Source organism: Pseudozyma flocculosa (genome assembly GCF_000417875.1).
Source record: "Pseudozyma flocculosa PF-1 unplaced genomic scaffold scaffold00006, whole genome shotgun sequence".
In the NCBI taxonomy this organism is placed as follows: Eukaryota; Fungi; Basidiomycota; class Ustilaginomycetes; order Ustilaginales; family Ustilaginaceae; genus Pseudozyma; species Pseudozyma flocculosa.
Genome location: NW_006920874.1, coordinates 864,076 through 878,292, shown reverse-complemented (window position 1 = coordinate 878,292; position 14,217 = coordinate 864,076). Strand labels below are relative to the sequence as shown.

The following is a 14,217-nucleotide window of genomic DNA, read 5'->3' as shown; positions in this document are numbered from 1 at the left end:
GTGAGCACGAGGGGCACTCCGCTTCGCCTTGGCCCGCGCTCCCGGCTGATTCTTCTTGGCGGGCTTGTTGGCCCTGTCGGCGGCGGCGCGGGCCTGCTTGCTCTTGGCGCTGCGCGAGCGTCCAGAGGAGCGCGGGGCCTTCGACGCCGGGGACGAAGTGGACGACAGGCGGGCCTCGACATTGGCCCAGGCGCGCTTCTCTCGCCTCTCGGACTTGCGCTCGACGTCGGCCACCAGCCTGGCGTTTCGGGCGATGCGCAGGGCGAGGAGCCGGTAAAAGACCCAGTCGTGGGCGGTCTGGAGGTCCTTGCTGGCCGTCTCGTAGCGCGCGCTGTGGCTCTTGGAGAGCGCCTCGGTGTTGTCCTCGACGAGCCTGCGCGCGACCTCCTCGGCATCAGTGAGCGCAGCCAGGGCGCGGTCGAAGGGGTCGAGCTCGGTGCGGCCGCCGCGTCCGACCCTGGAGGTGGCGGCGTTGTTGGACGAGCCGGAAGGGCCGGCAGTATCGCCGCTTCCGCTGCCGCCAGCGGCCTCCCTCTTCTTGGCCTTGCGCTGCGCGTGCGACAGCCGCGGCCGCTTGCCGTCGACCTTGTCGGAAGCGGCGCGCTTGGTGTTGGCCGCGGCCTTGCCCTCGTCCTGCAGCGAGCCGCTCCGGATGGCGTCGTGCAGGGCCGACTCCTCGGCCTGGGCTCGGGTGATGGCGTCGAGCAGCTCCGGGTTGCGAACCGGAATTTGGCGGCCGTGCCAGGAAAGCGAGAGGGGCTCGGCACGGGTGGCGGCGCCGTCGCCGCCCTTGGCCTTGAGCTCGCCGACGAGTGCGTCGAAGCCGGGGTGGACCCGGCTGCACACCTCGGGCGCGGCAAACTTGCGCGCGACGGCGTCCATGTTCTGCTCCGATTCGCCGAGCTGGTAGGCGCAGTAGCGCATCTGGGCCTCGCCGGCATCGACGAAGCTGTTGGCGAGGGCCTCGCTGCGGCTGGAGCTGCTGTTCTCGGCGATGGCGTTGAGCAGCAGGCGGGCCACCGAGAGGGTCTCGAGGGCCTTTTGCCACTGGCCGTGGTCAAAGGCGGAAGCGCCGCGGAGCATGACGGCGTAGGCGGCGGCCTCGCAGCGGGCGTACACGTCGAAGCGGGCGTCGAGGGCGGTGACGAGGTCGTTGAGCGAGGCGGACCACTGGACGGCGCGGCGGAGGCGCGAGAGGCCGCGCTTGCGGAGGGCGGGGTCGTTGTCGCTGTCAAAGGCCTGGGTGCGCAGGTCCTGGGAGTAGGCCCAGGCGCGCTCGGCCTCGAAGAGGAGGAGCTGGGCGGGGCGCTCGTCGCGAACGTCGCTCAGCGAGAGCGTCTTTGGGGTGAAGGTGTTTCCGTGGCCCTTTGTGGCTGCGCTCTGGTCTGCGGCGGCCTGGGCCTTTTTCGACTTTTTGCCCTTTGCGCCCTTTTGCTTCTTGAGCTTGGCGGCGGCCGCCTTCTGTGAGCCGTCAGAGTGGGTGAGCTGGAGGATCTCGCGGATGCGGTGGGCCTTTTTGGCGCAAAAGTGGCGGTAGCGGGTGTACTGCTGCTGGCGCATGCCGTGCTCGTTGCGAGCCTCGCTGATGAGCTGGAGGAGCGGGAGGGCGATGGGGCCGCCGTCGGCCGTGTTGACGGCATCCCTGCCGGCGGAGAGGTCGATCTCCATGGCGTGTCGATGCTGCAAGGTGCGAAGGCGAGGAGAGACGAGGAGGCGTAAGGTGCGTTGATGGCCGACGTCGAGGAGAGGACGACGAGGGGCAGACTCAGCTCCACGCAGCAGAAAGCTGTGTGCGACGGTGGCCAGGCCAGGCCAGGCCAGGCCAGACCGTGCCAGGCCAGACCGTGCGGCGGGACCACGCGATGCGGGCTCCATCTCGGAGCCGATCAATAATGGTATTTTTTGTCTCGCGCGAGAAAACAAACAAAGTTGCCCGACCGGGAAGCACGTTCCCAGCCAGGCCAAGGTGGAAAGTGGAAAACGTGCGCTGTTGGCACGGGCCACCGGCTGCCAACGTGCCGTGCGGGGTAGCGGCCATCTGGGGCCGTCCGTCTGCCCGGTGCCCTGCGTCTGCCTCTGCGTCTTTGCCTTTCCCGCGTGCCGCCACCATCTTCCTGCCCCCCTCCTAGCTTAACTTCCCTCGCCTGCTGGCCTTCGATTCCCTCCTTCAAACAGAGCTCTGCCTCTCTTTTCACGACTGGGCGTGCGCTCTACCCACCGTCCTGGCCGCCGTCATGCACCTGCCAGCAGCTGTCACACCACGCTCCGCAGGACCAAGCAGCAGCGACGCTCGGACCCACGCCCACCACCCCGTCTTCTTCTTGCGTGTTTGCCTGCCTGCTTGCTTCTTGGTCTGCCCGCTCTAGCCTCGACTGTGGCGACGCTCCACATGCTGTCCATGGCGGCCGACGTGCTTGCTGGCCTCACGTTCCTTCTCGTCCCGCCTGGCCAGCCCAGCCCTCATCTCGCCCCCTCGGCTGGCCGGCGCGCGCTACCATGGCGCTGGGGCCCAACTTTGTCGCCTCTCGAACGCCGAGCCAGACCGCCAGCTTCCCGTGCCCGTAGCGCCTCGAACCGCCTCTTTCAGATGTCCGACCTCCGTAGCTCTCCGTGATAAGGCAGCTACCGACGAGCAGGCCCGCTGGACCAGAGCACCTCGGCGTCTGACCGACTCTCTCGCTATGTCGATGCCGTGGGCAGCGTTGGCGAGGGCCTCTGTCGTCTTTGGGACCAGCAGGCTCCCTCCATAGGCTGCCTACCTGCCCGCTCTCGTTGTCCCGTGCATCCGTGCCACCCACCTTCCTCGGTCAGGTTGGTGGCGGCCCGAGCAGCCGTCCGACGCACATCACTCTGCTTGTGCCAGCCCAACATCGTCCTACGGTGACTGCCACGTCCGACCCTCCTTGCTTCAGAAGAAGCGCTGCGGGACGCCTCCGTGGCCTAGTCCCCCTTCTCCTGCCCGCCGCCGCCGCCCCTCTTAAGAGCCTGTGCTCCCTGTTCATCCTCCCTTGCCTCCGACTTCTCACCCCATTCGCGACCTCTGACTCCCTCCTCCCTTGCTTCGTCAAGCAGCTCACACCCCTACATCCCCCCGGCTTGCCCTCAACAGGTCCTTCGGTGCCAGCGACCGCCGCTCCTCTGATCTATCTCCCTCTCTGCGTCTCTCAACCGACATCTCGAACACGCCTTCTTCCTCTTGCCCCACGCCGTTGCCGCCCTCCGCTCCTCGAAGTGGCCCATAGAAAGGATGGCCAGCCTCCTGTCTGCCTCGGCCTCGTCGCCGCTCGCTCCGCTCTACAGCTATGCTCCGGCCGCGCTAGTTCACATGCTCGCCGCCACGACGTTCCTGGTGACCGTCGTTGGCCTCGCTACCGTCATCAGCCCCAAGTTCCGCTCCACTCTCGTCTTCTGCTACACCTGCTTCCTCCAGCCGCTCGGGAAGGTCTCCAACCAGGCCGAGCGGCTCGACCGCTTCTACGAAAAGCAGGCCGATGGTGAGTTTAGTCCCCACGCGCAAAGGGAAGATCATCGGACGCGGAAAGCCTGACGCCGATGCCTCGATGCGCAACGCAATTGCAGTCTACGATGCTACCCGGACCGGTCTGCTTCGAGGCCGCAAGACGATGCTCAAGTGAGTGCAGAGATGCCGGGTTGCGCGGCTCCACAGCTTCGCCGCGTGAATACTGCGGTTGCTGATCAAGCTCCCCTCTCTCTCCCTCTCTCCCTGTCCACTGTGTCTCTCTCTCTACCCTTCGACGATGGCGTTTGCGCTTCCGGACAGGCTGTGCGCTGCTCAGCTGCGCGACATGCAGGCATCCAACCCTGGCAAGCCGCTCGTCTGGGTCGACATTGGCGGCGGAACTGGTGAGTCCGGCGAAGCTGCCAGGCGCCAAGGCGGGCCGAGCTCCCACCATGAGTGAGCTGCACCCTTGCTGACCTCCCCGTTTCTCGCCCGACCCCTGGCCCCTGCTCCCCGCACGCATTCCAGGCTGGAATATCGAGCAGATGAACGAATTCTTCCCGATCGCCGAGCTCTCCCAGGTCTACCTGATCGACCTTTGCGAGCCGCTGCTCGAGGTGGCGCGCAAGCGCTTCGCCGCCAAGGGTTTCACCAACGTCCGCGTCCTCTGCCAGGACGCCTCCGACTTTGTGCTGCCCGGCCTGGCCGCTGACCAGAAGGTCGACCTGTTTACGTGCTCCTACTCGATCTCCATGATCCCGCCCTTCTACGCCGTGCTCGACCGCATCAATGACTTCCTCGACCCGGAGACAGGCGTGTTCGGCGTCGTCGACTTCTACGTCAGCGGCAAGGCCTCGCCCACGGACAAGGCGCCCTGGATCGGCGGCGACACGCGCCGCCAGTGCGGCTGGCTCTCGCGCTGGTTCTGGAGCCTGTGGTTCTCGCTCGACCACATCGAGCTCCACCCCGCCCGCCGCGACTACCTCGAGCACAAGTTCGGCACCATCAAGTGCTACAACGGCCGCAACGACTTCATCGTCCCCTTTATCGTCCGCATCCCCTACTACATCTGGCTCGGCGTGTCGAGGCAGCGCGACACGACCAAGGCGCTCCAGGCGTTCGAGGTCGAGGCGGGCAACCGCGTCGTGGTGCCGCCCTCGTTCCCGGAGCTTACCAGCCTGCACGATGGATTCGCCGCCGACGCTGCTGGCGAGAAGAAGGGCGACGGCATGACGACGGCGCTCCGCGACCTTCCCTCGGCGCTCGGCGGCGACAGTGGCTCCGACGTCACCTCGAGCCTGATCCGACGCCGTGCCTCGGCCGCCACCGAGAGCAGCGGCAGCGAGTCCGGCAGCGAAAAGGCGGTCAAGCTGGACCTGGGCCCGTCGTTCCCGCTGAGCTCGTTCCACTACCAGAAGCGCCAGTGGCGCCTGCCGTTCATCGACAACGAGTTCAGCGACATGTTCCGCACGTGGATCTACGGCTTCACCTGGGAGGACCCGCACGTCGACATGGAGCACCTCGACCTGGGCCGCGACGACTCGATCCTGTGCATCACCAGCGCCGGCGACAATGCGCTCCACTACGCCGTCGACGGCAAGCCGCGCCGGATCCACGCCGTCGACATGAACCCGTGCCAGGGCCACGTGCTCGAGCTGAAGCTGGCGTGCATCACGGCGCTCGAGTACGACGAGATGTGGGCGCTGTTCGGCGAGGGCAAGATCGACAACTTCCGCCACCTGCTCGACACCAAGATCTCGCCGTACCTGTCGTCGCACGCCTACCAGTTCTGGCGGCTCAACACGTCGGCGTTTGACAAGGCCTTCTACTTCCGCGGCTACTCGGGCCACGCGCTGCGCCTGGCCAAGATCGCATTTACGCTGACGGGCGTCAACCGGCACGTCAAGGCCATGTCGCTCGCCTCGACGGTCGAGGAGCAGCAGCGGATCTGGGACACCAAGCTGCGCTCGACGCTCATCAACAAGCCGCTGATCCGCCTCTTCCTGTCGAACCCGGCGTTCCTGTGGAACGCGCTGGGCGTCCCCATGAACCAGTACCAGATCTTCCTCGACGAGGGCATCAGCGCCGAGCAGTTTGCCATTGACACGCTCGACTCGATTCCGTCGCGCTCGCTCATCCGCGACTCCAACTACCACTACCAGCTGTGCCTCAACGGCAGGTACACGCGCGAGTCGTGCCCGCTCTACCTCAAGCCCGAGGGCTTCCGGGCGCTCAAGAAGCAGGCGCTCGAAGAGGGGCTCGACTCGTTCCGCCTGCACACCGACTCGATTGTCAATGTGCTGCGCGGCTTCGAGGACGAGTCGCTGACGCGCGCCATCACCATGGACCACATGGACTGGTTCGACCCGGTGTCGGACAACGTGCCCGCGCCCTCGCTCAAGGCGGCCAGGCGGGACAGCGACAAGTCGGTCAGCGACCTGGACCGCGAGGTGCGCGAGCTGTCGCGCGTCGTGAAAAAGGGAGGCGCCGTCTTCTACCGCAGCGCGGCCAAGCGGCCGTGGTACAGCCGGCGCTTTGAGAAGATGGGCTTCAAGGTGACGCCCGTCCACATCCGCGAGACGGGCAAGCCCATCGACAATGTCAACATGTACGCCAGCTTCTACAAGGCCGTCAAGCTCTGAGCCGGCCCCCGGACGCCTCGCAAGACCCGCTTGCTGCCCCTCGTTCCCCGTGTCCCTTTTGTCCGGCTCGCTTCCTTCCCGCGATCAGCAGATGCACGTTTTTAACGACCCTCAGATACTACCCTAGTCTAGTCACAGGAGTCAACTCCACCCAGCCTAATCATACAGATATCAATATCGAGACGCAACTCGACGCCAGCGTCTTCGCGCGTGGACCCGTCATCGGCGGTGCTGCTGGCTGCACGGCCGAGCACCATCGACCTGCCTGTGCAGCCCGCCGCCGCCGCTGTGTCTCGGTTCCATCTCGGTGCCAGCGAAGCGGGACTTTCATTGTCCCTGTTTGCGTCTTGATCTGGCGGTTGTGAGACGAGCGTCGCCGTCTACTGGAGCCACGCGAGGATAGCCATGACGCGGACTGGCGGACGAGGATGCGAAACTAGGCGGTCAAGTGGGTGGCGCGAGAGAGGATGCGATGACCTCGCGCTGCTCCGCTGATTGTCAGATCTCGCCGCATCGTCAGCCCATCACATGCACAAGGCGAGATCGCCACTCGATGCCCCATAATCACGCGGCGAGAGTGCGGGACCGGGAGGGTGAGATTTGGGTATGTATGGCGATGACGACGTCGTGTGGCGCTGACGAATGCGCCTACCCTCCCCTCCACGTTGGGCTGCGAAGACGAGGTCCGAAACGCATCCGAGGCACCGCCGCCGCCGCTGCGGGCGACGATCGCATCCATTGTTGATCGTCTCGTGGCATCGACTTGGCGCTGCGTCGCCTCCATTGTTCCATGTGGGTGATGGCGTGGCACCTTCATCTTGTCTGTCTCGTGGTCCCACTGTAGCGGGAGGAGGAGGTCTTGGCGAGAGACGGTGGGTCGGGAGCAGAGATCGATGGGCTGATAGGTGGGTGGGGGCTTACATTGTTCCTTGTCGCCCAGAAGGAGCTGGATCTCACGAACCCGCAGAACAAAGGAGATGCCGTGCATCCAGGACCGCCAGCCTCTATCCTAACACCAACAGGGCACGGTGAAAGCGTCAGGATTTGCGAGATGATGGTGGCCCTTCGCATCAATACCGAGGGATGTGCGTGCGCAGCACCCTCGTACTCTAGCTCGCACACGCTCCTCGACGTCCAGAACAAAGGAGCTTGCTTGCTTGTGTCTCTCGACCTCCCGCTCGCGCGGCTCGGACTAAGCCGCGCTTTCTGAGCTTGCCGGCGCGGCCCCACTGCGGTCTCAAGCGTGCGTCCTTGCCAGCTCGTCTGCATTCTCGCTCGCCAAAGACTGAGCAGGCCGGACTCGAGTCGTTGATACTAGCTGCGCGCTCTGTCTGGAGGCAAGCTCGTTACCAGAGAGGGCGGCCACGTGGTGACGACCAACGCCAGAGTCAAAGTCATAGCCAGAGCCAGAGCCAGAGCCACATCTCGGGCGGGTCCCAGGCAGAGCCGTGTGTACTCCTGTCGTAGTGATTCGGATGCAAGCACGGGACCATGCTGGATCCTTCCTTCATTCGTGCTTGATTGAGCCTATGGATCCCACCGTCCGTGTCGGCCAATACGAATGACGCTGGGTTCATTTACGTTCTTCGACTCCCGGACCTCCCTTTCTTGGCCCTGCCTTTGCTTGCGCCCGGCCGCCCGCCCGGGCGTGGCAGCGTGGCGATTTCGCCGGTCGGCCTTGTGAATCCATCCAAAGAGGTACGCTCGAGAGGTGAACCGATGCTCTGATTGCTGGACACTTCACCTTAGTTGAAAAAAAAAGGGGGGGGGGGGGGGGGCGAGGGCGATGTGGCGTAGTGGCCGGTCCGGTCCCCACCACGGTTGTCGCAAAACGGCGACGAAGGCGAAGGTGGCTGGGAGGGAGTGAGGCAGGCGCGGCGAGCGCGGCAAGGCAAGGCAAGGCCCGGCTGCACCGTTCGCCACCCATCATAACCTCAAGGTCTGCGGTGGCCCTTGCGATGAGACAGGGCTGCGCAGTGCCAAGAAAGCCGGTAGTCTAGGACCACAAGCAAGCTAAGACAAGCCACATGCTTCGGTGTCGCCGCCCAAACCTTGCCGGCCACCAAGCCGCCTGTCCCCCCAAGCAGGGCGGCAGCAGGTCTCATGATCCTGGTCCCTCACCTTAGCTTGCGATGAGGGCGGCAGCGGTGGCGAAGCTTGCTTGCCTCGTAGCTCGACGGAGGCAGGGCAGCGGTACGCGAGACGTGCGTCCCGTCCAGAAGGTCCTCTGCATCCCTGTCAACAAACGACTGGGCTGTCTGGGCCATGCTTCAATACGTAGATCCGTCATCCTCGCATGCTGCTGCGGTGGCGGCGAAGTGCTGGCGGTACCATGGTCAGGGAGCTACTATAGCCGGTGCTGGTGTTGGTGCAGCTGCGGCTGTGGCTGGTGCTCGTACGACGTTCGGGAAAGCGTCGCTGAGGATCGGGTATGCGCAGGTGCGGCGCACCGCGTGGCATGCGTGGCCGAGGAGTACGTACGGTGGATGGCAGCCCGCGTCGAACGGACCGCTTCCGGGGCGTACGGGCCGGCACGCGTGCGTACGTGCGTGCGTGCGTGCAAAGCGGCGCCATTATTGTCGGCCTAGCCTCTCACTACTGCCCTGCTTGCTTGAGCGGGGCCGTGGCGGTTCTCGAAGGGACTTCATATCGGGTTGCCGGGCTGCGTGGGCGGACGGGCAAAGCCAAGGAAAGGGAAGGTCAGCTCAATCCGGGCTCGCCCAGACCAGACAGCATGGCATGACTCCCACCCAGCAAGCGTGAGGCAGAGCGCCACGGGACGAACAGCCCAACAACCTCGCGCGTGGCGGCGCTACGCAGTTGGCGCAGGCTCAACTCACTGGCTGGCTGGCTTGCCTGTCCCGCCACCCTTCATTTGACCGGTGAGCAAGCAAGCAAGTCAAAGCAGGGCACGGCAGAGGAACCCAAGACAAGGCGCAGAGAGGGGAGATCAAAAAGAGGATCGTGCGGACCGGGCTCGGTCAGGTCGGTCAAGATGCCGGTCAGAGGCCAGGCGACGGCGTACGAGAACAGACGACGTCCGTCCGTGGTCGCCTGGCCGGCATCGTCACCGCCCTTCTAGCTCTGGTCCCGCCGCGCCGAGCCGCGCCGCGCAAGGCCGCGCCTCCCCACCCGTACGCCCAATCGACCGGCGCTCGCCGCTCGCAATCAATCGTCCCCTCACCGCGGCGCCGCCGCTGCCAGATTGACCGTCAGAGAGTGGGCCACCTGCGACTTGACGCGGATACGGAAGCGCAGCTATTACGGCAACCCTCCGCCAAAAAGAACCCCGACTGGACCGGAGGGAACACAAGGCTAGGGGGCAAATAAAAGACGACGTCAAGGGGCGCACGTCGTCAGGCTGGCGACCATCGAATCCCGCTCTCCCTCCTCCTCCTCTGCCTTCCTCTGCCACTCCTCCGCTCCGTTCCGCGGCGGAACCTAACACTGCTACAGCGCTAGCCGAACACGGACGGTTGTCGTACCCTAGGCCTCTCCTCCCATTACCGGCCGCCCCCCTCACGTCCCGACGAGTGCCGCCGGTGCGACCGACCAAACTTCATACGCCTCTCGCTGCTCCGGACCTCGCTTCACGGCCAAGCAAGCTTCCACCCAAGCTCGGCTGCTCGCTTCCGTGCCCGCGGAGACGACCTGGGCAAGCAAGCAAGCTTCCCGCTCACCAACGCCGGCCCGCACAGGCACGCCCGCGCACCGACTGTCCGACGCGTCGTCACTCGTCACGCCACCCGCCGCCTCTAGAAGGTTCGGACGCCGCTCGCACGACAGGAAGAGAAGCGAGCGAGAAGAACGGGTGAGCAGGCGGAAGAGAAGGAGACGGGCCAAGTACCGTCCACCTGGCTCTGCGGTTGTCGACCGACACAGTCCAGGCTTGCTGACCTGAGCCCAAGCTGCACCTTTCCGCACCATCGTACACAGCGCCAGCCAACCAGGCAGCCAGCCAGCCTTTCCGCCCGCCCCTCCGCCCACTCGCCACCAGCAACCTGGCCGCCCTCTCTCATCCACCCTTCCGACTGCGATGAGCTTCGCCTTCTGCCAGCCCGCACCAGTCGCCCCGCCGATGATGCCGCGATCCGCCCCAGCCCCCGCCCCGGCCCACCGCCCAAAGCCATCGATGCCGCGGCGCCAGAAGCGCGTCATCGTCACGTCGTGCGACAGCTGCCGTCTGCGCAAGCTGCGCTGCAACGCAAAGGAGCTGCCCCACGGCACATCGTGCTCGCAGTGCGTCAAGAGCAAGACGGCCTGCACCTTTGACGACTTCACCGAGTCGATGCGCCCGCTCGCAAAGGCGCGCACCCCTCGCAGCATCCCCCTCGCCACGCCCGCCCCGTCGCCGGGCACCGAGACCTACCTCCCGCTCCCGCTCGACGTTGGTGGTGGCAGCGGCGGCGGCGGTGTGTACCAGGGCGGACCGGCCTTTGCCTTCCCGACTGCCCCGGGCATGGCGTCGCCCTGGACCCTCTCGCCCAGCCTGACTGGCAGCCCTGCCAGTTTCGACCACGCCAGCATGTCGGTGGTGCCAGGCTCGTACTGCGGCAATGGGTTGGCGGGCCAGCCTCCCCTGTCGAGCGGACTGGCGCCGATGCCGTTGCAGGATGGCCCTGAAGCCATGCCCAGCACCGCCGGCGGCAGCAGAAGGAACAGCAACAGCGGCCATCGGGGCGGCAATAGGAACAAGAGGTCGCGTCCCAGCAAGGCCGTGGCGGAGGTGCCAGCCTGCGACACCCCGCCGGAGGGCAAGAAGGGCCGCTTCCTTCCCCTCATCGACGCCGACCGCGCCAGCATCGACAAGCCGGGCCCCTGGACAGGCTGGGGCCTGCCTGGCTCGATCACGGATCAAACGACGGGCGAGCGTGTCGAGGCGACGGCGTTCGCCATGGCCGCGCTCCTCTTCGACCGCTTCTACTCGCAGCCGACGCTCCTCTCGCTCGTCGTGTCCTACGAGGAGCTCTTTGGCCGCATCAACGTCCTCATCGCGCAGCAGCAGGACGACGTCGAGCGACGCAGCAGCGGCACCGCGCTCATCCCCGAGTACCTGCTGCTCGCCGTCGCAGCGACGGCAGCGGCCAGTACGGCCACTCGCGAGCCAGAGCTGCGGCAGTGGTGGAAGCAGCACGGCTGGAGCCTGGCCATGAACAGCATCAACGCCGAGCTGCGCCGCGGCGATGTGCAGCAGCTTGAGCTGGTGCAGGCGCTTCTCGTCGTGGCCATCTCCTGGACGGGCGAGCCGGAGAGCGTGGACCGCATCGTCCTGTTCGAGACGGCCATCAAGGTCAGCTTCCGGCTGCACCTCAACTCGGCGCGGCGCCTGCAGGGCTCGACGTCTCCGGCCGAGCGGGCCAAACGCATCTGCCTCTACTGGCTCGTCTACGTCGTCGACAAGCTGGTCGCCATCGCGGCGGGGCGTCCGGCCATGGTGGCATGGGAGCTGTGCGACATGCCGATGCTGGCGCTCGAAGACCTGGTGGCGTACGGCTCGTCGAACCTGACGAGCCGCTCGTCGAAGCCGCAGCAGTCGCGGGAGCAACTCTTCTGGCTGCACAACCTCGCCCTGTGCCAGATTGCCCTGGCGCGCATCCTCGAGCAGGTGCAGCACGACCTCTATCCGATCGCCGCGCCGCGCCCGCGCTGGAGCATGGCGGCGATCCAGGATGCCATCCGCCCCAACGAGGAGAGGCTCGTCGACTGGTGCAAGTGCAGCCGCGACCTGATCCGCGGCGCGTCCAAGCTCGGCGGCACCTGCCAGATGGCGGCCGAGGCCGTCGTTTCGCAGCTGCACCTCGTCCAGATCCAGCTCTACCAGCTCCCGCTCCAGTTCGAGGCCGAGGTGCTTTCCTCCCAGGCAAGCCATCAACGAGCGAACGCAGCTGGCCACGTTGACATCAACATCGACGTCGGGACCGGCCACTACGGACAGCAGCCTCAGCAGCAGCAGCAGCGGGTCCAGTTCAGCGAGGTCAACTTCAAGGCGCTGACGGCGTGCCTCGAGTCGGCGTGGCACCTGGTGCAGCAGAGCGGCAGCTGCCACGGTGCGCTGCCCACAGTCATCGCAGCCAGGCTGGCATCCGACGACGAGCTGGTCCCGACCGACTCTGGTCCGACGTCGTTTGGCATGATCAAGGCGGTGCGGCTGTTTCGCTTCCTCGCCCGCTTCTGGGACAGCTGGGACCGCGGCTTTGGCCTGCTCCGCTCGCTCCACTCGGCGCCCGAACAGGCTCAGCAGGCCGCTGGCGATGCGGCGACGAGTCTTGTCGCAGAGAGCAACGACGCTGTGGAGAGCTTCCAGGCAGCTCAGCTCGATGCGCGTCCGGAGGTGCAGCCTCTGCAAGCCTCGGGGCAGTATGAGCTCGGACCGCACGCCGTTGGTCATGACCGCGTCCCGCACTCGGGTTATGGGTCGCACTCGGCCGACGCTTCGGCCGCATACGGGCAGCAGCACCATCACCAGGAGCACCAGCAGCATCATGACCATCATCTTCAGCACCAGCACCAGCGTCGACGCACGGTGCCCGCCCCGCTCGAGCTGGGTGCGGCTATGCAGCGGACGGGCCAATCGGGCCTCGAGAGCAGCCTAGCGACGTGCTCCTCGTTCCATGCCCACCTGCCCTCTGCCACGCCGCCCGCCGTCGACCACCATGCGGCAGGACCATTGAGCATGGACCCTGGCGATCTCGGCTTCGGCTGGACGCCGTCGACCATGGCAGCGTCGGGTGCAGCGGCATCGACGACTATGGCTGTTTCCAGCCTTGCAGCCGCCGCCGTCACCGCCACTGCCACGACGACCGACGCGGTCACGATGGGTGCCAAGGAAGAGGGACGATCGTCGTCTTCGTCGTCGTCGTACCATGCCTACCGGCTTCAGCGCGACCCGACCGACGACGGGGCGCCGTCGAGCGAGGTCGTCGAGGCCGCAACGAGCTGCACGCCGCGGTCGTCGGGCGGCTGCAGCGGCGGCAGCGGCGACTCGCCGCCGTCGACGGTTCCCTGTTCCCTCGAGCACGGGCCGTACCACCGTCCATCGAGCTTGTACGTCGACGGCGACGTCTCCGCCGTGACCGAGGAAGGCCTTGCGGGTGCGATGCCTCTTCCTCGGTCGACCGTGGTCAAGGTCGAGAGCGAGGATGGACGCGACGAGGCGGTGCGCGACTACCGGACGCAGCCCCGTTCTGCCGCCTTGATCGAGTCGTGCGACACCTCGCTTCCCGCTTCGCCCTCGACGGACGGAGAGGAGATGCTGCGAGCTACAGGACGGGATCGCCCTGTTTCGCTGCACGCGGACGAGGATGAAGACGAAGACGTCAAGCTGTCGAGTCTGCGGCTCGAGGGCGCGGGAAGGCCGCGACCGACTCCCCGGCGGGAACGGGAAGAGCACCACGGCGAGGTCGATGGCGATGGCGAAGGCGACGGCGATAGCGACGATGCTGTGCCGCCGCGAGACGAGGGTCGCGCCGAGTGATGAGAGAGTGTCGCTCGCTCGTCGATGATGACTCTGCGACCTTGGTCGGCGTCGTTTGAGGCCGCACCGACCGACCGCCAGCGCCTTTGCTACGCTGGGAAGCAAAAGGCCGCGTGGAACCCGGCTACCGGTAGCGCCTCGCATGTACACCCCATCCCAACCTATCCGCTGGCGGCGAGCAATTAGAATGGTCCAGAACCGTGCAGATCTCGCGCCCCCCTCTTTGGTGCTGTAGCCGTCTAGGGCGGACAAGGTAGGTGGAGCTTATCGCCGTCCTGCCTGGACCCGGTCCGACCGACCGATGGGGGGGGTACGGGTGCGTGTGGAGGTGCCGACGGCGACGGCGACGGCGACGGCGACGGCGACGGCGATAAAGCAGGACCGCTCGTCGGTCGTCGACAGGTACCGCCGTGAGAGAGGGGATATCGATGGTGGCAACAACAGCGGCGGGTGGGCAGGGCAGGGCAGGGCCGGGAGCGTAATTTCGCCCGCCAAGTTCGGCGTTAAGCACACGTACCGTACCAGCCTCTCTCTCTCTCTCNCTCTCTGTCTCGTCTCGCTCTCGTGTCTCGTCGTCGTCGTCGGTACTCGTCGTCGTCGTCTCGTCCGTCGTCGTCGTACCGTACGTACGTCGGTCGTAC

At 66.1% G+C, this 14,217-nt stretch overlaps 3 protein-coding genes across 3 annotated transcripts in view; 2 read left to right on the top strand and 1 right to left on the bottom strand.

The window, feature by feature from the left end:
• Positions 1-1,668, bottom strand: part of PFL1_02389 (uncharacterized protein) — a gene marked incomplete at both ends in the record, with an annotated part of 2,623 nt that extends 955 nt beyond the window's left edge. The window contains one exon of the mRNA XM_007879901.1: positions 18-1,668. Within this exon, the coding sequence (XP_007878092.1) occupies positions 18-1,668 (1,651 nt within the window). The remainder of the gene's footprint in view (positions 1-17) is intronic.
• A 1,579-nt stretch (positions 1,669-3,247) lies between these two features.
• PFL1_02388 (uncharacterized protein) lies at positions 3,248-6,102 on the top strand (the record flags this gene model as incomplete). Its single annotated transcript, XM_007879900.1, has 4 exons — positions 3,248-3,494; positions 3,580-3,631; positions 3,782-3,864; positions 3,989-6,102. The coding sequence occupies 4 exons, from the start codon at positions 3,248-3,250 to the stop codon at positions 6,100-6,102; spliced, it is 2,496 nt and encodes an 831-aa protein (XP_007878091.1).
• A 4,132-nt stretch (positions 6,103-10,234) lies between these two features.
• PFL1_02387 (uncharacterized protein) lies at positions 10,235-13,576 on the top strand (the record flags this gene model as incomplete). Its single annotated transcript, XM_007879899.1, has 1 exon — positions 10,235-13,576. One exon carries the CDS (start codon positions 10,235-10,237, stop codon positions 13,574-13,576), a length of 3,342 nt encoding a protein of 1,113 aa, XP_007878090.1.
• Between the last annotated feature and the right edge of the window lie 641 nt (positions 13,577-14,217).